Source organism: Phascolarctos cinereus, unplaced genomic scaffold (genome assembly GCF_003287225.1).
Source record: "Phascolarctos cinereus isolate Bilbo 61053 unplaced genomic scaffold, phaCin_HiC Scaffold_2;HRSCAF=192, whole genome shotgun sequence".
NCBI lineage: Eukaryota > Metazoa > Chordata > Mammalia > Diprotodontia > Phascolarctidae > Phascolarctos > Phascolarctos cinereus.
This window is the reverse complement of record NW_027555625.1, coordinates 281,134,646-281,162,165: the sequence shown is the minus strand read 5'-3', so window position 1 is coordinate 281,162,165 and position 27,520 is coordinate 281,134,646. Positions and strand designations below refer to the sequence as shown.

Here is a 27,520-nt window from a genome sequence, read left to right as displayed (position 1 = left end):
AGAACCTTCAGTAGCTTCCTGGTGCCTCTAAAGAAAAATGCAAACCCCTTAATGACCAGCAGAACATAGAGGTACCTATTTGTGTGGTGTAGGGAGCAAAAGATAGCATAAGAGGTCAATAGGTCTGGGTTCTAACCTTGATTGTCCTACTGGCTCATTGTGAGACCATAGGCAAGTAATCTCTTTGGTTCTCAGTTTCCTCTTCTGCAAACATGGGGTGTCCATAGCTACTTTCCAATGCCTCATCATAGTATAGAAATAACCTTAGCTTGTCAAGGGCTTTGACAGCCAAGTAAGCTCTGGCAAGTTCTGTTCAGTTGGAAAGGTTTCTTGTCTGGGCCCAGTGGGGAACTCTCTGTATCTAAGGAGCAGCCTGGCTGGGTTTGGACAAACTCTTTATGAAGGTGGTCACAGGGTGATCAGGTGTTTTGCCCATAATAAATCAGAAAAACTTCATATTCATGTGGTGCCATGGAAAGAGTGCTGGATTTGGAGTCTGAGGGCTGGGGTCCAACCTTGGCGGTGCTGCTCTGTTACAGTGGGCAAATCTCCGAGCCTCTTCAAGTCTCAGTTTGTTCTCGTTGGGAAAGGAAGAGATGGAATTTCATGATCTTTGAGATATCTTTCAGTTTAGAAATTCTGTGATTCTTTGAAATGAGATAATGAAAGATAAGAATAAACTATTCTTGGGAAAAGCATGACTTTTCAAGGAAATCAATTATTTATTATTACACTGATTTTATTTTAAGTGGAGATGAGTTTTTATCATCTTGGCAGGTTGACTCCAGCAAGAAAAAGAACATAGAAATCAACACTTTTTCCTTTCCGTTGTCATCAGTTAATTTGATACTAATACAAATCCTGCTTCTTACTCTCTGATATAAGTACTATATAAGACTCTCTGATATAAGTACTACCTAATTTCCTTTGATCTTGTGGATGATATGAGACTTAATGGAGGGTAATTGGAAGTAGGATTCTTGGTGTTTTATCTCCCCTGGATGCCAGAGGAAATGACCACACTTTAGTTTTTTAATGGCTGTTCAGGTGACAGCTTCATAGCTATAGAGATATAAGGAACCTTCAAGGTCATTTGGTCTAACATTCTCATTTTGCATTTGAGGAAACTAAGCAATTAAGTGACTTGCCCAAGTTCCCAGAGGTAGTAAGGGACAGAGCCAAGATTTGAACTCTCTGACTCCAAATCTAGCACACTCTTTACTGCACCATGGTGCTCCTTGAGCCCTGAGTCCTGGTTTGGGTGAGTGCTAAGAATAATGGAGCTAGAGGTGCCTTCTAAATCTTCCGGTATCTTCTACATCTGTTAGCGGTGCCCCCCATCCCATGCTGAGTTCAAAGGCAGCTTTCCCTCAGTTGTAACAAGCCCCTCTGATAACTGCCAAGTGTCCCAGCTCTGTTCCCAGATGCATCGTTTCATGTTACACAACATGCTCTGTGCATACACACATCTCTGAGAGAGAACCCCGCCCATTCCTCCCTGCCACCCCCCCTGCCCCAAACATACACACTTGCCATTCCTCTGTCTCTTTCATTGCCTCTCCCCTCACCCCCCAATCAATAGTCAAGTCTTGTACATTGAACAAGGATTTTAGTTGCTGCTAACTGGGACATGGGGAGGAGGGGTGTCATCTGATTAATCAAATGAGATGATATTTGTAAAGCAGGTAGCACAGTGCCTGGCACATAGTAGGTGCTATATAAATGCTCCATCTCTTCCTTTCCCTGTTCTCTGTTTGGCTCAGTCTACTTGGAGCTCATTGGACTATGCCTATTGTTAAGAAGCAGCCAGCAACCCTCACCAAAGTTAGCCAGCCTGCCTCTGCAGGCTACCATATTATTCTCCAGGCATAGTACATGGTCACTGGGAAAGGGAATGCTTATTCAGCTGTCTGGGGCACGCGGGCTCTTAACGTGTGGTGAGAAATCAAGCACAGATAAGTAGATATTCTGCTCTCATACCCCTTCTTTCTGCTCCCTCACATCAAAGCATCCTCAACACATAGGCTCAGAGGGGCTGGCAAAACAGGTAAACGGATTCACTTTACGATGAGGTATAAAGGAAGAAGCAAATGGCAAGAGTGTATGCTTGGGGCGGGGGGGGTGGCAGGGCGGAATGGGCGGGGTTCTCTCTTAGAGGTGTGTGTATGCACAGAGCATGTTGTGTAACATGAAACGATGCATCTGGGAAAGAGCTGGGACACTTGGCAGTTATCAGATGGGCTTGTTACAACTGAGGGAACGCTGCCTTTGAACTCAGCATGGGTTGGGGGGCACCGCTAACTGCTGTAGGGAATTGGTTTCAAGTCAGCAGGAAAAGCCAGGTATTCGAGAATCTGCTTTCTCTTGCACATTCTCTCAGAACCTGTTTGAAGCTGTTTATTTTACCCTCTGTTGGGGAGTTTTGCCTGTTGACTCTGCATGAAGAGAGCTGGGGTGACAAAGGTTTGGGGTTTCATTTGGGGTGGAGGAGGGAAGCCAGTGGGAAGAAGGAGACAGACATAGAGTGGTTTCCATTCATGTAACTATAGCCATTCATTCATGTTTTCACTCATTCATTCAACAAACCTGTGCATTAGGTATCATGAAGATACAAAACTGAATAAGGCGTGGTCTTGTCCTCATGGAGATTTTAGGACAGTAGGAAACTTAAGAGCTTTTTTTGTTTTGCTTTTTTAAAATTTTTATATGATATGAATGACCTCTGTGGTCATCTGGTCTAACATCCCACCTAGTAAGGGATCTCCTACAAATCCCTAGCAGGATCCAACTGCTACATGAAACATCTAGTAATGGGGAACTCACTCTAAGACAAGATAGCCATCCCATTGTTAGACTGCCTCCATTGTCATTCTACATATTGAGCCCAAACCTTCCTCTCTGAAACTTCAGCCCACTGGTCTTTGTTTTGCCTCAGTGCCACACAGGATAAGTTAGATCCTTTTTCCACATGGTAGCTTCTCAGATACTTGAAGATACAGATCAGTTTCCTAATTTATAAAATGATGGATGATCTCTAAATACAGAGTGTTTCAAAAGTGTCGCAGAGCACTAAGACTTTTGGGATATCATCCATATCATCCTATGCCCCTCTCCTACACAACTACCTCCCTGCCCCCAGCCTCCTATTATCTCATGGGCCTTGCTTTCAAGAAGATCTATGTTCAAATCCCACCTCAGACATTTAATAGTTAGGTCACCTTGGCAAATCATTGAACCTCTCTGATTCCAGCTTCCTCTCTGTAAAATGGGGCTAATAACAGCATCTACCTCACAGTATTGTGAGGATTAAGTGAGATAAGGTATTTTAAAGAGTAGGAATAGGGATTAGACTTGTAATTATATTGCTATATAGAGTTCTGAGAGAGGAAACACTTCCTTACTAATGCAGGTAGGTCAGCATTTTCTCTGTAATTTATAGTCTTAATGAATTGCCTACAGCCCCAAGAGAGTAAGTAGCATGCCCAAGGTGACCCAGTCAATATGTGTCAGAAGCGTGATGAGTAAACCCAGGTTTTCTTGGTTCTCAGGCTAGTTGCCTGTAGCTGTTGTGTTCTGCTACCTCTCCTTGAGGTATGCAAAGTGCTTTGTAAACTTCAAAGCACTATATAAATATAAGTTATTATTATTATTAATATTACCCAGACTGATCATCCCCAGTTTCTGGTTAAATGTCTCCAATTTTTTTTCCTGTTTTTCTCTTTTAAAAATAACTTTTTGCAAGTTGAAACCAAAGGTTTCATTGTAGCAGAAATGATGGGCAAAGTTCTAATCAAGGGAAAAGTGGTGATGCCCCCACCATCCCAGCTTCTATCCTTGGAGCCTCACATGCCACAGGTCTGTGGAACCACTTTCTGTCTTTCTTTCAGGAATTACAGTGTGATGTTTCCGTAGAGGAAGATAACCGGCAAGAATGGACCTTCACACTATATGACTTTGATAATAACGGCAAAGTCACTCGAGAGGTAAGAAGGGACATCATGCTCTGTCTTCCCCTAGATCTTCCATATCACCTCTGTGAATCAAAGCAATGCTTTCCGTGGAGCCAGTCTTTCCTATAGCTTGTCTGTCTGCTCCCAGAACTCCCACTCTGAATTTCCAATTCTCTTGACAGGAATAGGGTTTGGTATATGTGAGAAAGGGGCTCTATTGGAACCTTAGGAAGGCCTGGAAGCAGTGACCTTTCTAGACTACCCAAGGGTTAAGACTGTTAGTCCTAGCTTCTTTAATATTTTAGGGATCTACACCAACTGCAAATTCATATTGCATTAACGCATATGGCAGTTCTTTCTGTACCTGAGTAGACAATTTTTATGAGTTGTGCCCAAAAACGTTTGTCACTTGGCAGCCAACTTTCTGGCAATAACCGCCCCCCCCAATTTAACTACAATTAGCACCCAGCCTTGGTGTTCTTGAACAGAGTTATCAAACATGCAGCCTATAGTCCGCATGTGGTCCCCAACACTCATGTGCAGCCTGAAATAGATTAAAATGCAATTGGGAAATATTTTAAAAAATAAATAAAAAGACAACAAAACAGAGAATATGACATTTTAAGGCCAGGTTAATATGAAACCCAGAAAGATCCTTACATAGAGATTAATGCTCCCTCTATTTTTATTTGAGTTTGACACCATTGCTCTGGAGAACTCAAGAATCCTCCCCATGTTTGGATGAATGCAATTCATTGTGAATGGTCAGTAATTCTTTATCAAATTGAGGAAAACTAAAGCTAAGAGAAGTTCTATGACTCATCCATGTAGCTAGTAAGGGACACATGCATGCATGGAACAGTGGTCTCCTGATTTAAGTCCAGAACCTTTACCATTATACTAGTATTATGGATGGTATTAATTAGAGTCAAGTAGTGATGATCATGTTTGAATTTCTGGGTGGCTTTCTGTTTTCACCCCTAATGTGCCTGGATATAGAGGACCTACCATGACTTCAAACCTTTTCCCTAAAAGATCATAAGATTTGGAGCTAGAAGGGACCTTACAGTTCATCTAGTCCAATCCCTTCAATTTTCAGAGGGGGAAATTGAGCTCCACAGAGCTTATGTGATTTGCCCAGGTAACATAGGCAAAGCTAGTATCTGAACTCTACTCTTCTGACTCCAAATCCAGTACTCTTTCCATGTATGCTCTCAGCTTTGTCCTTTAGAGATGGTTGAATGATAGCTAGAATCCAAGCACTCAAATCATGGGAGTGCCTTAAAGGGGAAGCCCTGGGCCCTTCTCCAGGAAGAACTAGTGAGCTGTTCTGAGTATAGGCTGGTCTCTTCTCAACCCTGAGAGCTTCCCCTGAAACACCACAAAGACCATATGGTCTCTGTATCCATTTATATATACACAAACACACACATAGCTATATATGGACAACTATATATGCACAACTTGAGGCTTTGTGGGTCACCAAGTGTTTAATTTGACTATATTTATAGATGTGTAATAGCCACATCCTCTTAGGAAAGCTCCATAGTTTAGTGAGATGAGTAAGTCCAGGCTTAGGACTCAGTAGACTTGGATTTGAGTGCAGGCCCAAACAGTAATTTGTTTTGTAACCTTGGGAACTCATATTGATTGAATAATTGAGATCCTCAAAGTCATTCAGAATGCCATCCAACTTTAATATTGGTTCCTCTTTGAGTCCATTTTGATTTATTGATTGACCTTTCACCACTCAACAGCTAACCGTTTGCCATGGCACTTTGGAGGATGGGGGCTAATTTGTTCTGAAACAAAGTACTCAGCATCTCTAAAACACCTTTATATTCCTGCTATTTTCCTTAGTTTTACCCACCTAAGTAAATGGTTCATGCTTAAAATAACCAATCAACCAGCATTTTTCAAGTGCCTACTACGTGCACTGTGCTAGGGATACTGAGAAGGGCAAAAACCAGTTCCTGATCTTAAGGAGCTCACAGTTTAATGGAGAAGAGAGAATAGTTCACTAAAAAAAAGTGATTAAATTAGGAAGCAGAAAGACCTGATTCTACTTTCAGTTTCACCATTTATTAGTGATGTGAACCCCATGAGCAGACACAGATGCAATTGCAATCTTCATTGCTGGAAGTGGTACCTGATGAGATCCTAGATCCATTGGATTATTAGAATATTCATCCAAGTGCATTCTTAGCTAGGTTCAGAGAAGGTCATTACCATGTTGACCACAGGGTGATGAATTTATTCATTGACAGCAACTTATGAAGTCTGTCTACTAAGACAAGAAGAAAAGTTTCCTTCTCATGAAGGTTATCTACTAAGTCATAAAGGAGTTTTGACCTGCACTGATGGAAGGAGAGTTCCCGCACCAATGAAGTCACAGATCCTGTAATAAATGACCTTGACATGTCACTTAACCTCTCAGTGACTCTGTTTCCTTTTTTTAAAATAGGAATGATAGTCCTTGGCCTGTCTGCCTTATGCAGAGGGTTGTCATGAGAATCTGAAGGGATGATAGATGTATATACACTTTGAAAATATAAAACACTACTAATATAAAGGATTATTATTTCACAGAAAGAGGGACCCGCTTTCTCTGACAGCCTGTTTTGAGAACTGACAACTGTGCCATAATTATCTTCACAGGGAGGTTTGCCATTGGACTTGAAATTCCAGATAATTGAGCTGATGTGTCTTGAGTATTTATGCCAAAGGTTTAGAAAGTGACCCTGCTTCTTGGAGAGCATTCTGTCCCCCCACTGTCCATTTTGTCTCCAAGACTGCTGTTCTCTTCTCCATCTTTCTCCCTGTTGCTGGTTTAGAACATGAAGAGTCCCACTTTTCAACATTTCAGCACTGAAGATTTTTCTTTTTATTCTTTTTCTGAGCAGACCCTAGGGAAACCTACCAGCTGATGTTGCTTTCTGGTTCTAACTATAAGCTCTTAAAACATATCCTAGGTGATTTTAAAAAAAATAAGAAAAAAGAAAGGGTTAAAAAAAAAAAGGAGCATCCTTCAGAGTAGACTTGGAGAAAGATGGTTTCCTTTTTCTACTGAAGAGAAGGAGGGTGGAGGATTAGTGTCAGGGGAGAACTGGGGCTGGCGTTTCCCTTCATCTATTTTTAGTCCTAAATCCACTCCTCAAATCTGGTTATAAATATACAGTTTCCCTCTATGCTTTTTGGCTGTCCCCACACACATTCCTCTGTGTGGGAAGAGAAGGGCTCACACTTTTCTGCTTCAGTCAAATTTCAGATCAAGGCTTCTGGTCAGGGCTGCCTCTCCAAGTTAGAAGAGTTTCTCTTGGTCCATCATGTGGACTTGATTCTTTAATTGGGATTACTGAATTTGTACCTCTCACTCAACTTCTGATAAATAGTGCCTGAGCAAACATAAAATCAATTTTTTTATCTATATAATTTTTTTTAATGAGAATAATCTACACCAGTGATTTCAAACTCAAGTAGAAAGAGGGATCACTAAACTATACATAAAGATACATGTAGATCACATATTGACTTAGAAAATCACAAATTAATATTATTTTGTTCTATTGTATTTTTATTTATTTTGGTAAATATTTCCTAATTGCATTTTAATGTGGTTTGGGTAAAATCTTGGGCAAGATTAGGCTGTGTTTGACATCTCTAATCTGCCCGTATACATTAAGACCATCTTCAATGAATTTCATAAAGGAATTGGCAGACTTTTGCAAATGAATATTCCACAGGAGATCACATCTTTTTAATCATTCAACTGATAGAAAAGTATAGAGTAGGGGACAGGGACAGCAAACTATCAAATTTGGGAGCCTGCAAGCTAAGAATGGTAGCTTTTGGGTTGCAGGCCATAGTTCGCCCACCCCTGGTATAAATAATACCAAATATTCCACTGGGTTTATTATTTTTTTCTTGTAATAATATTTTACTTTTCCTCCAATTTCATGTAAAACAATTTTTAACATTCATTTTCTAAAATTTTGAGTTTCAAATTCTCTCCTTCCCTCCCTTTTCTCTTCCCTCCCTGAGATGGTAAGCAGTTTGATATAGTTTATACATGTGCAATCATGCAAAACATATTTCCATGTTAGCCATGTTGTGAAAGAAGGCACAGGCCAAGAAAAAATAAAGTGAAAAATGGTATGTTTGGATCTGCATTCAGACACCATCAGTTTTTTCTCTGGAGATAGATCGCATTTTTCATCATGAGTCCTTCATAATTGTCCTAAATCATTGTATTGCTGAGAATAGCTAAGTCATTCCCATTGATCATTGTACAATGTTGTCATTATTGTGTACAATGTTCTTCTGGTTTTGCTCACTTCACTTAGCATCAGTTCATATAAGACTTTCCAGGTTTTTCAGAAATCATCCTGCTTGTCATTTCTTATAGCACGATAGTATTCCAATATAATCATATACCATAACTTGTTCAGCCATTCCCCAGTTGATAGGCATTCCCTCAATTTCAAATGCTTTGCTGCCACAAAAACAGCTGCTATGAATATTTTTCGTACATGTCAGTCATTTTCCTTTTTTCTTTTTTTTAAATATCTTTAGGTACAGAACTAGTAATGGTATTGCTAGATCAAAGGGTATGCACAATTTTATATTGGCTTATTATGTGTAAAATATAAAAAGCACTTGGTTCAGTAGTGCAGTAGTACAAAATGTGCCTTTAATAGTTCTCCCCACCAACAAAGTAGTGAACATAGAATCTCGATCTTCAAGGGGACTGCAGAGGCCTTCTAGTCCAACCCCTTCATTTTACAGATGAGGAAACTGAGGCCCAGAGAATTAGTTGACTTGTTCAAGGTTGTACAGGTAGTGTTAGAGGAGGAATTTGAAACCAGGGATTCTAACTCTAGATCCAACCACCTCATTTTATAGATAAGGAAAATGGGTTTTTAAAAAAGGGGAAAGTGACTTGCTTAAGATCACACAGGTAGTAAATAGGGTGCTCCTTCATTTGAACACAGGTCATCAGACTTCAGATCTACTGATCTTTTCATGAGCAGTGGCCTCCTCTCATGACAAAGGCCCAAGACAAGTTGTCTGGGGTCTAGGTTCTAATTTAATCTAATTCTATGCTGTATAACCTTGGGAAAGTTACTTAATTGTATCTAATTTTCCTCATCTGTAAAATCAAGTAATAATACCTACTTCACAGGAGTATTTGAGTTTTCCCCCAAGATTGTGGGAAAGAGAGTAAGCAAGCTTTGATCTCAAAGAAAAATTTATGGAAACTTGTTTTAAAAAAAGGGTAAGAAGGAAAGAGAGAAATGCTGAAATATATAAAAAGGACAGAGAGGAGAAGAACAGGCTGGAAGGGCAAAGTCACATTAGGGAAAAGGGGAAGTGAGAGACAAGGAAAAAGTGAGTGTAATGTTATATTTAATTAAAGAATTTGATCTGAAATGAAGAAGTAGACAATTTTTGTTCATTTGATGGTGAGAAAAGAATTGCATGTACTTTATTAACATATTTTATAATCTTGAATTTGTAACAAATATGGAATAAATAATACAAGATGTGAAAACACTTTGAAAATTTAGTAATTGTATACTAAAACACAAGGGATGGTTTTTTTAGGGAAATTAAATTCAATAAACATTAATAAACACCTAATATGTGCAGGGCTTTTGTCTGGGGCCCTAGGAGTACAAAGATGTACATTTAGAGTCTAATGGGAGAGGGAAAGAAACATATTTATTTAAACAACTATAGCACTAAGGAGAAATTTTAGGAGAAAGAAATCCCTTTGATTTGGATGGAGTCAGGAAAGCTTCATGAAGGTGGGAACACCTGGGTTTTGAAAGAAGAGGAAGGGGCAGCTAGGTGGCACTGTGGATAGAGCCCTGGCCTTGGAATCAGGAGGACGTGAGTTCAAATCCAGTCTCAGACACATGACACTTATGAGCTGTGTGACCCTGGGCAAGTCACTTAACCCTGATTGTTTCACCAAAAAACAAACAAACAAAACTATTAAGACTTTTTAAGAAAAAAATAAGAAGGAAGAGGTACCTCTATTTTAGGGCATCCTGTTGAGAAAAGATATCGATAATCAGGAGTGTGTCCACAAGAGGGTAGCCAGGACGGTAAAGTACCATAAATTCATGCAAGTGAGGATTGCTGTGGGACATGATATTTGTCTACAAGTATTTAAAGGGCTGTCTTCTATAAGAGGATTCAAATTTATTTTGTTTGGCTCTGGAAGACAGAATTAGACACAATGGGCAGAAGTTAGAGACAAATTAGGTCTCATGTAAAGGAAAAATTCCCAAGCATTAGAGCTGTCTTAAAGTGGACTACACTGCCTTCAGGGATGGCGGGCTCCCCCCTCACCTGAGGTCTTTAGGCAAAGGATAGATAAACAGCTGTTGGGTATATTGTAGGGGATATACTTTTGGATCCTTTCTTACTTACTAGCCGTGTGACCCTGCAAATCACTTAACCCTGTTTGCCTCAGTTTCCTCATATGAAAAATGAACTGGAGAAGGAAATGGCAAGCCACTCCGGTATCTTTGCCAAGAAAACCCCAAAGGGGTCATGAAGAGTCAGACATGATTGAAAAATGACTTAACAACATCTTTTCAGAAGACACAGGTTGGATTAACTAGTCCCTAAGGTACTTATCAACTGTGAGATTCTATGAAGAGGTATAAATGTAGGGGCAGGGAGAGTGCATTCCAGGCATGAGGAACAGGGTGGACCAAAGCACAGGAATGGCAAGATAGCTATAGAAATGCGTTGATGTTGTTCAGCTCTAAATGGCCTCTTCTCTTTCTTTTCCCTTGAGCTGAGATCTTCCATTCATTTCTGCAAGAGGAACATTTGTTGCCCAGTCAGGCTCCCAAATCTTGTCTTGCCAAGTTTACTGGCAGGGCTAATTTTAGGGAAGAGAAGTAGCCCATCCCAGTGCAGGCTTATCTCTCATGAACATCCCCGAGAATGCGAGCATTCTAGGGCAGCTGGGTCACTGGTCCAGCCTCAGTAACCTAGGAACAGGTGGGATAGAAATGAACTAACCCTGGCTCTGAAGTGAAGGGATGGTGGGAGTAGGAGGAGGCAGGAAAGAGGCTTACCACTTTGTTATTAGATGTCCCCACAGTGCTTGGCAGTAACTTGGGAGATAGTTTTTAGAACCTGACCATCAGTCACACAATCATAGATCTGTAACTGGAGAAGGAATATCACTGGCATGCTAGTCCAGCTTCTATATTTTCCAGATGAAGAAGCCAGGAAAGAGAAATGACTTGCCCAAAGTACATAGCTAGGAAGCATCAAAGGCAGGATTTGAACACAGGTCCTCTGGTGATATTTTTATCGATTAATTGTTGTTGTTCAATTATTTTTCAGTCATGTTGGACTCTTTGTGACTTATTGAGGTTTTCTAGGCAAATGTACTTTTTTTTTCTCCAGCTCATTTTACAGATGAGGAAACTAGAGGCAAACAAGGTTAAGTGACTTGCCGAAGGTCACATAGCTAGTAAGTATCTGAGGCCAGATTTGAACTCATGAAGATTAGTCTTTCTGACTCCAAGCCTAGCACTCTATCCACTAAGCTACTTAGCTTAATTAGTACCAGTCTATTAATTTTGCCTCTTACTTTCTTCTCTTTCTTTGTATATATGAGAATTTTTGGTTAAAATCCAGTGTGGAATTTTTCTTGAATTTCCCATCCAGGATATTACTAGCTTGCTCCACACTATCTATGAGGTAGTCGATTCCTCAGTCAACCATTCCCCTACATCCAGCAAAACTCTTCGGGTGAAACTCACAGTGGCCCCAGATGGGAGTCAAAAGAGGAAAAGTATTTTGCTCAATCACACCGGTAAGAATTGTTCAGGGCAAATCAGTAGTAAGCTGTGGAAGGGGAGAGAACAAGAGTACAAATAATTTACACTCCCCCCCTTTCTTTTTGATAGACTCACCCCTGCAGAGAGAGTTGGAGTGGGGGGGATGTCAGGTGAATCTCTTCATAGAGGAACTGCAGAAATCAGTTGCCATATGAGAAAGGAAAAGACATTCTTGACTCTCAGGTTTAAGTGGCAAAGGCTTCCTGGGGGGGTCAGACTTGAGCTGGGCCTTGAAGAATTTGTATCAATGAAGTAGGAAAAGGGAAGACTTTCATTTCATAATGACAAAAACAAAGCAGGAAGGAATATGACATTTTGATCCCGGATAAAATATGAGATCTATCTCAGGAAGGAGAGAAGGTATAAATTCTGGGACCAGATTATACAATATTGGGCTGGAGAGTCAAGAAGTAGGAGGAGGAATCAATAAGGGGGGGTAAGAGTATCAATAGTTGTTTTGTATTTAGATCATGTTGGATGAGAGCTTCCCAGAGTCCTTTTTACCATACCAACTTTACCCTGGGCCCTAAGCTACTATCCTATTAGTTTTCCATAGCCTTATTCCTGGGGAGTTGTGATTCACAAATACCTTTTTTTAAAAAAATGCCTCTTGGTGGCAAAGCCTGGCCCAAAGCATAGATGGCTGACTTTGGATTTCAGAAACACTTAAGAAATGTTTGCAGATCACAAAACAGTACTGGGAGAAATACAAAGCCAAGTATGACATGTTCCCCTGCCCTTGAGGAACTTAGATCTACGAGAGAATGATCAGACATATACAAACAGATAAATATAACACAAAACAAAGTACAATGAGGGCAGAAATGGAGGACACAGTGCTATGATATCAAATGAAATCAGATGAAAATAAGACACTCATTGAAGAATGTTTTCTGTGCTTCCCTGGATATGGGTGACAGACCTACCGAGTTTGAGGCGCAGAACAGAGAGCAAGGCCAATGAAGAGCTGAGGAACTTGGAGAAGAAGCAACGTGCTCCCCTCAGGTAGGGAAAACCCTCATTGGGGACTGGCAAAGACTGAGGCTGCTCTTTTGAGAGGACCTCATGGGGGAGGGCCCCCCAAGGCTTCAGCTGCTCAGCAAGAATTTGGAGAATGCCTACTTCTGGGAGGAAGCTAGAAAAGGAAGAAAATTGATTGAAGTACTTCAGGGGTGTACAGTCTAGTTATGGAAACAAAATATGTGAGATAGGGGATCATCTGGAGCTAGAAGGAGGGACCATTCAGTATAATTCTCTTTTTTTTTTAATAAGGGAACTGAGACTCAGGAAGGTAAAGTCAGCATTGTGCAATTGCTTATTGGTCTCTTACTATGCATTAGACAAAGAGTTTTATGCAGATGCCATGTTGGGTAATCGTGACTGCATGTACTGTAGGAGTTGAGAAGGAAGAGATAGATGTGGGCTGGCCTGATGAGGGAGGAAGCAGGACAATCAGGGCCTTGAAGGATGAAATGGGATTTGAATGGGGAGAGAGAATTCTGGGAATTAGGGATCCAGTCAGATAGCTTGAGCAAAGGTATGGGGCTGGGAATGTGAATATTATTTCTGGAGAACAACAAGAAGCCTGGTCTGACTAAATTGGAGAGTTGGTTAAGGAGGAGGATTGAGATGGTGTACTGTAGTGGGAAAAATACACGATTTGGAATCAGAGGGCTTGGGTTCAAATACTGGTTCTGTTACTTAGTAACTTGCAACATCTTGAACAAGTCAATTTATCTCTTTTGGCCTTGGTTTCCTCATCTGTAAAATGAAGTGGTTCAGCAGATAATCTCTAAGTTCCTTTCTACTCTAATTCCTCCAAAATAATGTTGGATAGAGTGGAGCCAGATTGTGGAGGACCTCAAGGGTGAGACAGAGGAATCTATGTACACTGTAGATAAAACTTGCCAGTCTTCCTGCCTTGATCACCCTGATGCCTGCCCTCAGGCTGGCCCAGCTGCTGCCACTGAGGTTAGGATGCACGCTTTTGAAGCTTCACTTCAAGGAATTGAATCCCTCTTTGGTACATCTCTGGGCACTATTAATCCTCACAATGACCCTATGAGGGAGGCAGAGGAGGTGCCGTTAACCCCATTTCACAGATAAGGAAACTGATGCCCAGATAGATGAAGTAACGTCCCTAAAGTTGCGCAGCTTAAGGGTGACCATGCCAGGGCTACAGTGCAGATATCCTGACTCTCAGCCCTGGGTTCTTTCCATTGCACCCCACTTGCTATTTCCTGTAAACCCCTCCACCTCCCCTACGCACCTATTTGTATAGTTGCTCAAATGCCTCTCTGTTCCCTTCCAGGTACCATGGAGATGCCCACTTGGAGCAATCTGGGCGTTATCACCATTGTGTTGATGAGAACATCGAAAGAAGAAACCACTATTTAGATCTCGCAGGGATAGAAAACTACACATCTAAGTTTGGACCAGGTAAAGGAATCCCCTGAGGGTGGGGCAAGCTTGATCACTGCTTAATGAGTGCATCTAAATGAGCTTCCCTGGGTTAGTTGAAGGAGTCGACCTTCTGAGTCCCTTGTGTTGGCTTCTGGTATCATTTAAAACCTGCCAGTTCTTAATGGATCCAACAAGCATTTATCTCATGCCTACTGTGTATAGGGCATTGTACTAGGTAAGAGGGGAAATGCAAAGTTCGGATAGGATGAGGTCCTGCCTTCATGGAGCACAGAATTTAGTACAGTGATAAGACGCAGAAATAGAGAATTATCACTCTCAACATCACATGACAAGCATATTCTAAAAGTTACTGACCAAGGGAGGTCCCAGGGGAAGTTTATTACTGACTAGGGAAATCAAAGGAGGCTTGAGGGAGAAAGTAGCATTTGAGTTGAGCTTGAAAAGATGGATAAGAATGTGGTTGATCAAGAAGTAGGTGGGGTGGGTGGGTAAGAAAAGGCATTCTAGGCTTAGGAGGCTATGTAAGCCAAGGCTGTGTTAGAAGGTAGAGCATGCTCAGAAAGCAGAGAATTATCCAGTTTGGCTGTAGCCTAGAGTATACAGAGGAAACAGTACTCAATAAGGCAGGAAGAGTGGTTTGCAGGGCATCCTACTTCCTGGATATTAATGCTACCTGTATTTTTGGGAGTTGGTAGGCACCTAGGGAGCATGGAAGTTGACTTCAAGAATGAGAAAGAGAGTGGCTGTGGGAAAGTTAGCATAAGTACTAGAGAAGTCATCAGTTCGAGTCTGATAGTCCAAAAAGGACAATTGGGGTGGGAGAAAAACAGCCTTGTGCTCAATGATAAGGCAGGGTCTTCTAGCTCTAGTGTTGTTCCAGGGTTTGGGGAGTGTTGAAGAAATGATAAAATTCTCTTTCTGTGAACTCTGTTCCCATCCAGGGCTGTGAATTTGTGCTCAGAGATATCAGAGGAGCTGACTTTGCTTGTTGTTTTCTAGGCTCTCCTTCACAGAAGCCTGAACTGTCCACAAGAGTCCCCATCCAGACTAGATCTCGCTCCCACGAACCTGAAACCATTCATGTGCACCACAGGAAGTCCCAGGGGGCAGAACCTGGCCCCTTTCACTTCATGGACATTCCATATGCCAAGATCGCTGAAGTCCAGCAACGCCTCCGGGGTGGTCAGGATCTGAGCAAGCACTTTGTAAAGTCCCCCAAAGCCCAGAGCAAAAATATGGGGTCGGCCCACCTGGGGAGGGGAGCAAGAAGCAAATCGATCCTGGGACCTGCCATCCCCTTGGCTTCCCCAACGACCCGCCCTGTCCCACCCTACCTCCTTGGCCCAGCCCCACCAATGCACAAGAAACACAAGCAGAGAGCCAAGGAAAGTCAGCAGATGTGCAAAAGCCTCCAGCCCCCTGGGAGCACAGTGGTGGAGAAGGAACATGTTCGAGACCTGCCCGCAGTCGTATTATATGAGGGCCAGGCGGGGCAAATGGTCCAGAGACATGAACACCACCATCACCACGAACATCACCACCATTACCACCACTTCTATCAGACATAGAGCATCCCGCCCCTACCCTCACACTAAAGAACCCCCCAACCCCATCACAATATGAAGGAACCCCTCTCCCAAGATGTCCAACTCCCAGGCATTATCATTCTTATTCATAATTATTCTTATTGTTGTTGTTACTTCACTAATATTCAATTAGTCTCCATTTTAGAAATTATATGGAAACACAGACACTTACCTTAATTTATATATTGTGGAAACTGCATAGCTTACTTAATTAACAACTTGTGAATTTTTGTAGCGGCTTGTGAGGATTGCGGAGGCAGTCCCTGGCTTTCAGAACTGGGCTCTCCCTGCAGATGGTCATCAATACACTTCTGGGACCAGCACAGGGATGGAGGGGGTGGAGGGCCATTGCCACGATCCAATGGTTCCTTGCCCTCCACCTCCCCTCCTGTATTCCAGCCTTTCCTGGGGAAACATTACTGCCTGGTCCTGCTTCCAGAGACCTTTAGAATTGCTGAGACAACAAACTGTTGCTACCTCTTAGTATTACTTAGATTTTATTTGTCCCTTAATTGATTGTAATGTGCTGTGGGGGGATTTTGATGGACTCCGGGTACATGGCCTATTTGGTGTCATGTTTTCCTATCCCTGGGAATGTTAGCTGTATTTGTCAATGGAGTTACCCTTAACACCAATCTACTCATCTGAATCCCAGATTCTTTTCTGAAGGCAGTCTTGACTGTTCTATGATGGAAAAATCAGGAAACACCCTTCTCTCCTCTCCTCTTTGCTCTTAAGGGAAGTACATGTACACACATGTAGCTAAAGTCTGTCTCTGAAACCACACTTGTCTTGGAAAACCACTGGAAAAGGGAGTGACCACAGGAACACGAGCGCAGGGTTGTTTTTTTTTTTTTTAAGTCCGGCCTTCAACAAAATTGGGGCTGTTCCCAACTGTTGTGCGTTGGCTTTTCCTTCTGAAATTGTTGTTGTGACTGAGAATGTTAAAAAACCCTTTCCCCTTATAGTGCTGGCAAATATATTGTACATACCTACCTAATTATATAAATATAGCTATTTATAGAGACAGATGCTAGTTTGTCTCTATATATATTTATATAAATATACACACTCAGGTACATTTTCTTGTGTTGTAGAAATCTGTGATTTGCTTCTCTGAAATATAATTATTGTCCCAGGAGATGGGTTTTCATGTATAAGTGGCTGTGGTTGGGGATGTGATTTAATTTTACCCCCTGGTGGGGTCTGCCTCTGTTCCTGTTCTTTAAAGCAAATGAGGAGGTTCCTCCTCCTTCCAAGCATACCATGCTTTTCTCCTCTCCTGGTTTCTCTCTTTAAGAGGGTTGGGATCAAGCAGATCTGAAGGAGAGATATGCTAGGGAAATAGGGTCAGAGAGCATTGGTAGCATTGGGCAGAGTTGAATGTTGGTCCTGGGTGGCCAATCCAGAGGAAGGATTGCAGTCTGGCTGCTTAGTAAGGGCTGGGACCTGGGCAGAAAGAAAGAGAAAAGGGACACACTGAACCTTTCGTGTGTGTGTGTATTTGTGAGTTTCACCTCCTACCTTTTCCTATTCTCTCCAGTGAGAGTCCTTTAGGCTTCAGGTTGTCATGGAGTGGGGGAGGGGTCTGTGGAATATTTTAGAGGATGCTGGGGTCAGTTTTGGCATGCTTTTTTTTTTTTGTAGTGGGTTCCCAGCATCGTACAGCTATGAGAATGGAATATGGATGTGTGACTCTCCTGGGCTCCTGGAGAACAGGAATGGTTTTCCAAAGGAACATTTTCAGAGACTTGTCAGTGAACACTTCCTCTTTCCATCCCCTCCTTTCCCCCCCCCCATCTTAGAGGAGGCACCTGAACCTTTTCCTCATCTGCTCATTTGGATCAGAATGGTAGCTTTGGGCACTAACCAGGGAGAACTCCAAAATTGTACCATCATACAGCCTTCCTTGTCCCTAGTCCTGAATCTGCATGTCTGTCAGCATCTTCATTGTCCCTCTGTAATTGGAGTTTCTTTAAAAGAAAAAAAAAGAGGAGAAAAAAACAATCTACAAACTTGTCAGTTCTCAATTCTGTTTTATTTAGGGATTTCTCATCTTTGTCTATGCTTAGATGGATTTTCCAGTTTCCAAATGACTATCCCCCCTCACCACCCACCACACACACATAGCCCAACTCATATAATTATACAGAAGGCAGAATTATCTGTACATGGTGGTTCCGTTTGTTGCCTCCAGAATTGTTCTAGGAAGAACCTCAGACCCCCTCTTTATATTGTGTCTTTTCACTGTGTGTGTGGTTGTGTGTATACATGCACACATGCACACATAATATGCCTATTATATATGTACACACACATATGTAATTATGGAATGGAAAGAGAAAAGGCATTTCCATGTTGAGCAGAAGGAATAAGCTTATTTATATTCTCGTGTTAATGAAGTCTGGTGTGTTCAAGTGACTCGTGTTGTGAAGCATGCAAACACCAGAATGTACATTCCAGCTGTCAGCGGCGTCACGCCATTGTTCTCAGAGAGGCGGAGGGAAGCTCCCCCTGCTACAGAGGATTGCCAATTAGGGTTTTTGGCAAAGGGGAGCAGACAGGAGCTGCCGCTGTTACTTTCTTCCTTGTTTCTTTCTTTTCAAATATCCTTTTTAAATCATAAATCATTACAGGGCCAAAGGGATTGGGGAATTTTAAAAATGCCAAGAACATCCCTTGAATGTGTTTCGGGGAGGGGAGTCGGGGCGGGGAAAGGCAGAGGCGCTGCTTGAAGTCCCCCCGAAGAGCAGCTTGTCAGAGACGCTAACAGCAGCAATCACGCCCGCGCTTGCATCTCATCGCTGACTCCCAACTCCCCTGTCAGCGTTCCCACTAATGAAAGTGGACTCCTGGAATATGCTTTCTCGCTTGATCGAATCTTTGAAATTCATTTTCCTGCCTCGCCTCTCCCCCCCCCACCTCCTCAACCTCCCACCAGCCCCCACCTCCATCCCCAGATCCAAAAGACAAGCTCTGTCATGGGGCAATCATGTGAAAGGTCCCATGAATATTAATACTGTCACAGCCCCACTTGCAGACATGGGCAGGGTTTAGCTCCTGTGGCAGGGGGCTTTACTTGGAACTTTCTATCCACGCCATTCCTTCTCCCTCTATGCCCCCTCTCCCAACCTATGTTTCCTGATGTTTGCTTTTCAGTATTTTGTATAGTAATTAGAGATGGTTTTGACTAAATGCTTTATTTATTTAATGGCAAAAAAAAATGTGCTGAGAGGAATTCTCCTTAATTAAAGTTTTGCTAGTTGGGAAAGTCTTGCTCCTTCCTTGGTTGTGGTGGGGTTTTTGGGTCTCTCCCCCACAAACTTTTCTAAAAACATCCAGTTAAATCCATCCTCTGGATTCCTTGGTTTCCTGCTTTCTATGAATTTTGAAAGGCTTAATCAGTTAAGCAACAAGCATCTATGAATCACCTACTAATATCTAGACACTGTCAGCCAGGGGATACAAACAGTGAATAAATCTCAACTCTTGAGTTTTACCTCTTCACTCCCATCTAGTGACAGTTCTCTGGCATATGGGAAGCCCTTCGGGGAGGACAAAGGTACCTATTGACCCTTGGGGCTAGCCGGATGGCTCAGTGGATAGAGCACTGGGCCTGGAGTCAGGAATAGACCTGAGTTCAGATCTGGCCTCAGATACTAGCTGTGTGACCCTGGACAAGTCACTTTAACTTGGCAAACCACTGCAGTATCTTTGCCAAGACAGCACCATGAACAGTGTGGTCTGAGAGGCCATGAAGAGTCAGACACCACTCAATGACCAAACAACACATTGTCCCTTGATTTCTAGGACTGGTTCATAGTGCCCATGTGTCCCACTGGAGGTGCATCTGTCAAATGGGAAAGTCCCAATCCTGATTTGTAGCAATGACATCTTTTTATCTGTGTGATCAGATGGTGTTATTCTTTCAATTGCATGGATGGGGAAATTGAGGAACAGAGGATAAAATGATCTGTTAAAGTCTTTCAGCTAGTTAGTGATGGAGCTGGAAAAAGAACTCAGGACTTCAGACTTGTGACCTAGTGGTCTTTTCTGGTTTGTGAATGGTCAGAATTCAGATTGCCCATTTGTATCCCTGGCATTTCTCTGCCTTTCCTACAGAGTAGGGAAGAAGGGGATAGAATGCCAGTAGGCCTGTTTGAATGAAATAGTCAATAAACATTTATTAATGACCTCATATGTGCCAGGCACTGTACTAAGTGCTAGGTAAATAAAATGAAACAAAAGACAGTACCTGCCTTCAAGAAGCTTATGATCTAACGGTGGGAGCAACATGCAAGCAAATATATGCAAAGGTAATATAGCGTACATATGAGGGAAAGATAGGTTAGAACCAGATTAGAAAGGAATTTAAATGGCAGAGAAGTTTGTATCCCAACCTAGAAGCAATTTGAAGCCAATGAAGCTTCTCAAACAAGGGAATCGGACTCCATTGCCTGCTCTTTTTCAGGCAACTGAGACTAAAAATTTGCCTTGTAGGAAAATAACAGGAATGTCCATAGATAGGCCTAGTCTCTTGGTTTTATACATGAAGAGACTGAATCTCAACCAGAAGGCCCTGTATGTTCACTAACTTGATCTTAATTTCCTCCAAATCAATTCAAATGGAATTTACATCATTATGCAATGGAAGGAGTGCTGAATTGAAATATCAGCTCTGTGACTGTGGGCAAGTCATTGACTGTCTCTAGGCTTCAGTGGCCTCATTGGTCAAATGTTGAGATTGGACTAGATGGCATCTTTATCTCCATCTACGATTATCATGAACTGGAAAAATAGTAGAAAAGGCTTAGCTATCTATAGCATGGGTTGACTCCAGTTCCTTGCCCCCCTCCCTGGGAAGAAGTGAGCCACAGGATGCTGTTATGAGACAGAGGAGGGAAAACCATGGAAACCCATAAGCAACTTTACACCACCTATTGAGAAATGATGCAAGAAATGTCAGGGAGCAGGTGAATATGAGCCACAGGCCTCCTAGATCAAGGGCAAGAGGAACAGGGTAGTGGGGAGGAAAGACAACTCTCTTCTCCTTCATCTCTGTGGAGGAAGGTTTCCTGAAGGAACTAAGACTTAAGGAGGCTTACATGATTTGACCTCCAGTTCCCCTTCCACTTAGGTATTGCATGTAAAAAATCATGATACAGTAGAAAGGGTCACAGGATCAAATTCAAGCACTGCCACCTGTTACCTGTGTCATGTCATTGACTCTCTCCTCTTCTGTAAAATGAAGGAGTTGGACTCTATGTGTACTAAGGTCTCTTCTAGCTCTAAATTTGAATTAAGGAGATTTGGGTAGCATGGGGCTTGGGGCTGGATGGGGCCATATAGAACAATCAATTAAACCTCTTTATTTTACAGAAAAGGAAAATGAGACCTAAAGAGGCTAAATGATTTGCCTGTGATCATACTAGGGACAGAAGTAGAATTCAGACCCAGTTCCTCCGATCCTAGGCTGCCTCACCAGAGAAAGCTGAAAATGGAAAGAAGGGGAAAGAGTTTGGTGTGTTAACGACTTGCCAATCTCCCTTCAAATGAATAAAACCCCCAAATACCCAGTGTGAGAGGTGGAGGGTTCCCAGCTTCTTTTGAGCCCTAGAGAAGCTCTACAATCCATATAGCACAGATATGTTTGCATTATAATAGTTCTACATGAAAAAGGAAAGGCGTTTGGGAAGGGGGAAAAGGGAGGGAATGTATTCTCACGTATAGCCATTTTCATGGGATCAAAGGATTTAGACCTAGAAGGGACCTTATAGATAATTTAGTCCAACCCCCTTAATTTGCAGAGGAAGAAAATGAAGCCTGAACATGTAACTTGCCCAAGGTTGCAAAGGTGCTAAGAGTAGCCTAGCTGGGATTTGAACTCCAAATCCAAAGCTACATGGGGTGTCACAGAGTTATATGCTCTGATAGGATTATACTGGGATCACAGGATCTTGGAAGGGGCCTCAAAGGCTACCTCGTCTAACCTATAGCTGAACAGGTGTTCCCTTGAGAGCATCTTTAATAGTGGGTCATCCAGTCTGTTCACTTGATTATCCCCAGTGACTGGGAGCCTTCTGTGGCAGCTCCTTCCACTTTTTGACAGCTCTAATGGCTAGGGCCTCCTTCCTTATGTAGACCCAGTCTCTCTCTCTCTCTTTCTCTCTCTCTCTCTCTCTCTCTCTCTCTCTCTCTCTCTCTCTCTCTCTCTCTCTCTCTCCCTCTCTACCTCTCTCGCCTCTCTATTTGTCTCTTCTGTCTCTGTCTTTGTCAGTCTTTCTCTCTCTCTGTCTCTCTCCCTCTCTGTCCTACTTCCACCTTTTGCTCCTTTTGAGGCAATGAGGTGGCACAGTGAGTAGTGTTGGGCTTGGAATCAGGAAGACCTGAGTTCAAATCCTCTCTTAGACACTTACTGGCTGTATGGATGCTAGGCAAGTCACTAAACTGCTGGCTGCCTCAGTTTCCTCAGGAGACAATAGTGACACCTACCTCCCAGGGTTGATGAGATGATAAAATGAGATAATATGATGTGCTTTGCAAATCTTAAAGAGCTATATAAATGTTATTATTACAATTATTGTTAATTTCTGTGCTCTCAGGTCAAGTAGAATAGATTAGGACTTGCATGTAGTTTGTGACCCCAATTGATAATAATAAAAATATTAATAATCATAATTCCAATTTCTATAATTGTGACCAGTTTATCAAATGTTTTAATTTTAATAGTCCTGAGAGGCATGTAGAGTGATTATTATTTTCATTTTATGGATGAGGAAATGGAGGCCTAGGAGAGGGGAGTGACGGACTATTTTAGAAATGAGGAAACCTTAGAAATAATATTGTCATTTTATAAGATGAGAAAACTGAGACAGAGAGGGGGAAGTGACTCTTCTAGCAAATACATAGCTACCATTGCACTGCTTCCTGGTCTGAGCCCTTCTGGTGGATATTTATGGATATGCACGGCTCTCTTATTTCCCTTATCCACCTAATTGCACTCTTTTCAAAGACCTACTTCCCCTTTCCCATCCACCTGGACAGCTTTGCCTCCTCTTATCTAGTTTCTGAAGATGCCATGGGAATTTGAATAATTTAAGGGTGCCACTGGGGAAAAAAAAGGTTGAAAAGCAGTCAATCTATCAACAAATGAACGTCTCATGCACCAGGCCTTATGTTAAGGGTGGAGGTTAGGTCAGGAAGACTAGAAGACAGGAGTCCCAATCCTCAAGGAACTGGTGCAGTAGCTAAGGACTTGCCAGTATCTGGGTCGGAGGGAGGAGGGTGTCTTGTGCTATTGGCTTTTTCCTGGGTAGGGACAGAGCAACAGCAGCCTGGGCAGTCCTGAGCCCTTCTCCCTACTCTGGTCCCAAGCAACTTAATCCAGGGCCTTAAACTCAATGTAACAATGAACCCCAAACCAGAATGAACCATAGATTTAGAGAACATGAAGAGCTAGAAAGGATCTTGGAGATCATCCAGTAGAGCACTTTCATGTTTATAGATGGGGAAACTGAGGCACGTCAAGGGGAAACAACTTTCCCACCATCACAAAGATGCAAATTGGCACTTGGAGCCTGCTCCTCTGACACCAGACCCCACGGTCTTTTCTGTAAAAGCGCCTTCCAGTTTTGACATAATTATGGTCTCAAGTCCATTTAAGGACTAACATTCTATTTCCATAAGATCACGGAGTTTAGAGTTGGAGGGGGCCTTGAGGCCATCTCCTTCAGTCACCTCATTTCACCGAGAAGGCAGCTAAGGAAACAATTTGCTGAGAATCACCCAGTGAATTACTGGCAGTGCCACGATTGTAACCCACATCTCCGGACTCCCAGTCTGGCATACTTTCCAGAGTGCCTAGTGTGCTTTTCATCATAAAATACCACTTTTTATGGGGGAAGTGACTTAGGACTAGTTTCTGTGACCTCTGTGACAGGCCTATTCCCAATCTCTGGGACCAAGAAAGGGACATAAGGGTGTTGGTTACCAGCCAAGTGCCTCATGATATTCGATGAACACTGTTTCCTTGTTGGAAGGGCTGAGTTGCTGATTGGCAAATACAGAGCTACTTCAGCCTGTTAACATCCAAGCTATGTAGATGCAGCCCTTGAGAACTAGCCGAAGAGTCCAGAAAGCAGGCACCAACTCCTTATATGCCTCATTGGAGTATGTCTGCAGAGAAACCATTTGTTCTCACTTGAATTACGGTCTAACCACAGAAGGCAGTACCTAAAAGGTAGATTGCCCTCACAACAGGCCTTCTGTCATGAACATGATTTAATTTCATAAACATTTATTAAGTATCCTTTATATGCTAGGCACTTGGGAGAAGTAGCATGGCATCTCTCAAGTGAGAGCTGGCTTCAGAATCCAAATGACCTGGGTCACCTTTTCTGACATGTTGGCTGTATGACCCTGGGCAAATCACTTAACCTCAGTGCACTAGACAGCTTCCTAAGACTCTACATTTCAGGGCAGTTGCTGATAAGCACTGGTGGAGGAGTTTCCTCACCAGGGAGCTCCCTACTCTGATGGAACCATAGATCTGATTTTTAAAAAATGTACCAGGCACTGTGCAAGGCTTAGGGGTACAAAGACAAAAATCAAAAGGATCCTGGACTGGAAGAGCTTCCATTCTACTGCAAAATTCCATGTATTGGTCAATAAGCATTAATTAGGCACTTACTCTGTGTTCGGGACAGCCCAGAACAGCTGGGTCATTGTGATGCTGGTGTATCTTCACTCATGGCATCCATGCAGGAGCAGATAGGGTTTAGAGACCCAGGCACATCCATGCCTCTCACGTTCAAGTGGAGTTCACAGCTTATGTGACCCAGGGCTCTGGCTTGGAACTTTCTGCTGTGAAGTAGTAGAAAGTGAATACAGAAATGAACTGTGATTTTGTAATCATGGGGAACTCCCAGTGTGGCCACTGTTTTCATTAATGCAAGCTAACAAACCTCCTACAATAGATAAATCCCAGAGAATAGTCTGAGATTAAATCACTTAAACACAGTTTCAGCTAGGTAGTATAGTATTTGAACTCTGGTCTTCCTGGGTCCAAGGCCAGTTCTTTATCCACTATGCCAGACTGGTTTTCTATATAGAAAATTATATAGAAGTATACCAATTATAGATGCAATGAACATTATGGAAGGTTTATTATCTCACTTGAGGTGGTTGCTATCTTCTCAATCTGGTCCTTTCACATTTCACTCCAAAGTAGGACTTAAAATATGGTGTAGAAATGGAAAAAAACCCCACAATGATAGTATATGCCAATTTCCTAAAGGAACAGTTGAATAGATTGTCCTGAGGTGAGGATGGGGGTGGGTAGGAAGCATCTAGCTCCCAGAGTTAGAGTTAGAAGTGACCTCCATGGCCATCTAGCCCAAGGCCCTCATTTTACAGGTGAGGAAACCCTATGTGGCCCACAGAGGTTGTACCTTGCTCAAAGTCACACAGGTAGGAAGGAGGATAGAAATGGGTAAATAAATCAGGAAGGCTTTGAACTGAGGCCCTCTGATTGCAGATCTTTTCTTCTTTCTATGGTACCAAGCTGCTGCTATCTCTTTGTCAAGACCACTGTAGGAGGGGTTGATGTTCTATGGAAGGGGTGGTCTAGATGCCCTCTGGAGTCCTCCCTCCTACCCTGATATTCTGTGATTCTGGAGAGAGGTCTAAGGCTGAGCCGCCTCCTTACCTAAGCCATGCCAGTGTTTCTAGGACTAGTTTCTGGTTTTCCTTCAGTGTTCTCTGAAGTGTTCTTGGCTTGAATATTTAGTACCTCATTTAGTAAGATGACTTCCCAGAGCTTCATGTCACTCTTGTCCTCTAGGACTCCTTTCCCCTCAGAACCCTGGGTTCTAATCTAGGCTGCCAACACTTACTAACATGGACAGATCATTTCACCACCCAGCCTCAGTTTTCTCTTCTATAAAATGGGCATAATAACATTTGCACTATCTATTTCAAAGAGCTAATGGAGAAAAACACTTTGTAAATCTCTCCAGTCCTGCTGGAAAGGTGTATTATTATTTACGTGGATAGTTTATGTTGGCATTTATTTGAGCTTCATTCCTTCCCCTCAGGGCCCTGGAAATCCACTTATCTACCGGTATTCAGGGTTGGTTTGCCCCCTTACTACAACCCAGTTTGGGTCTTCCTGAGCTGGGGAATTAAAAAGAAAATAGGAAAGAAATACAAAACAAATGGGGGGGGTGGCTGGGGTGGTAATTTTGTGTTCCTCTGCCTGGTGGAATGGGGCCACTGCTGAATTGGCACAAGCCAGTGAAGGAAGTTGGCAGCTCAAAGCAGGGAGGGAATAAACTTCTTATGTCCCCTAGCCAAAGGAGGAGAAAAAAGAGAGAGAAACGATATTGACTTAAATGTGGGGAATTTAAAAGGGCCCCTATGTTCCCAGTTTGTGCTTTGTTTCTAATAGACAGGCCGGGATCTTTGAAGTGTGCACATGCCCGGTGGGGCGCAGGCTGCTGGAGAGAAAAGATGCTAACCAGGGGGGTGTGAAGGAGCAGCCGAAACTCTATTAGCCATGCACCAGCAAAAAGAAAGGCAAATCCAATGATAATGTACATCTGTTTCAGGGAATTTATAAGCTTTGAACATTTTTTATGGGCAGATAAGTGGATCCTTTTCTTACCATAACTTAGAACTTCAAAGCAGATTGTGTGGATAATGCAAATTGCTGAAATATGAGATTTTTCCCTACAAAGAGGTTTCCAAAAAAGACGACAATGAAGGAGAGAGAGAGAGAGAGAGAGAGAGAGAGAGAGAGAGAGAGAGAGAGAGAGAGAGAAAAGGCTAATTGATGCCACAATCTTTTATGTACAGTGTAAAAATGCAACAGAAATTGATTTTTATGAAATAAGAAATTGATGAAGAGTATGTCAGGTGTCTGGCACAAACCTGTCCCCTGGCTTTAGTTCTTTGGGGTAACAGCAAGCAGAAAGGAAGAAGACCTCTAAACACTTATTCAGCATCTAGTGTGCCCATGTCTAGCCTGTGCTAGGCACTGTGGGGGATACATGAGTCCTTTCCCCAAAGGAACTGGCTATCTAGATGGTGAGTCAGGACATGTACCTATGAGAGCCTGAGCAACACGATTTATGCTAAGTGTCAGGTTAGTTATACAGATGGTGAACATGACAAAAGTTCAGAGAATGAAAAGATCACTATGGGCCAGGCCAGAATAGACTGGTCAGGGAAGGTTACCTGGAAGAGTTGTAACTTTCATCTAGTCCTTGAACCATGGATAGGATTCAGATGGGAGAAGAGGGATGGGAAATAACGTTTTAGGGCAGAGGGAGTAAAGGCAGAGCATATTCAGTTTCATAATTATAGCTAGTCCATGTACATTTATGTAGCGAGAACTTGCGTAACTGTTTATATTATTATCTTATTTGATCCTCACATCCACCCTGGGAAGCAAATACTATTATTACCCCCATTTTGCAGATAAAGAAACGGAGGCAAGAAAAGTTTAAGTGACTTCCCCGGGGACATGCTGCTCATTAAGTGTTTGAGGCAGGATTTAAACTCAAGTCTTCTTGACTCTAATTCTAGCAGTCAATCTACTATGTTGCCAGCTGCCGATAATAATCATCAATCCATCCCAATCAATAATCATTTTTTGAGCACCTACTATGTGCCCGGCACTATTCTGAGG

At 42.4% G+C, this 27,520-nt stretch overlaps 1 protein-coding gene across 3 annotated transcripts in view; it reads left to right on the top strand.

The window, feature by feature from the left end:
• NKD1 (NKD inhibitor of Wnt signaling pathway 1) overlaps positions 1–17,848 on the top strand; it is a 119,831-nt gene extending 101,983 nt beyond the window's left edge. For all 3 annotated transcript variants that reach the window (XM_020985156.2, XM_020985155.2, XM_020985157.2), the window contains 5 exons: positions 3,888–3,983; positions 11,649–11,796; positions 12,742–12,826; positions 14,133–14,260; positions 15,245–17,848. In XM_020985156.2, the coding sequence (XP_020840815.1) occupies positions 3,888–3,983; positions 11,649–11,796; positions 12,742–12,826; positions 14,133–14,260; positions 15,245–15,813 (1,026 nt within the window). In that variant the 3' untranslated portion in view covers positions 15,814–17,848. The remainder of the gene's footprint in view (positions 1–3,887; positions 3,984–11,648; positions 11,797–12,741; positions 12,827–14,132; positions 14,261–15,244) is intronic.
• Positions 17,849–27,520: the final 9,672 nt, after the last annotated feature.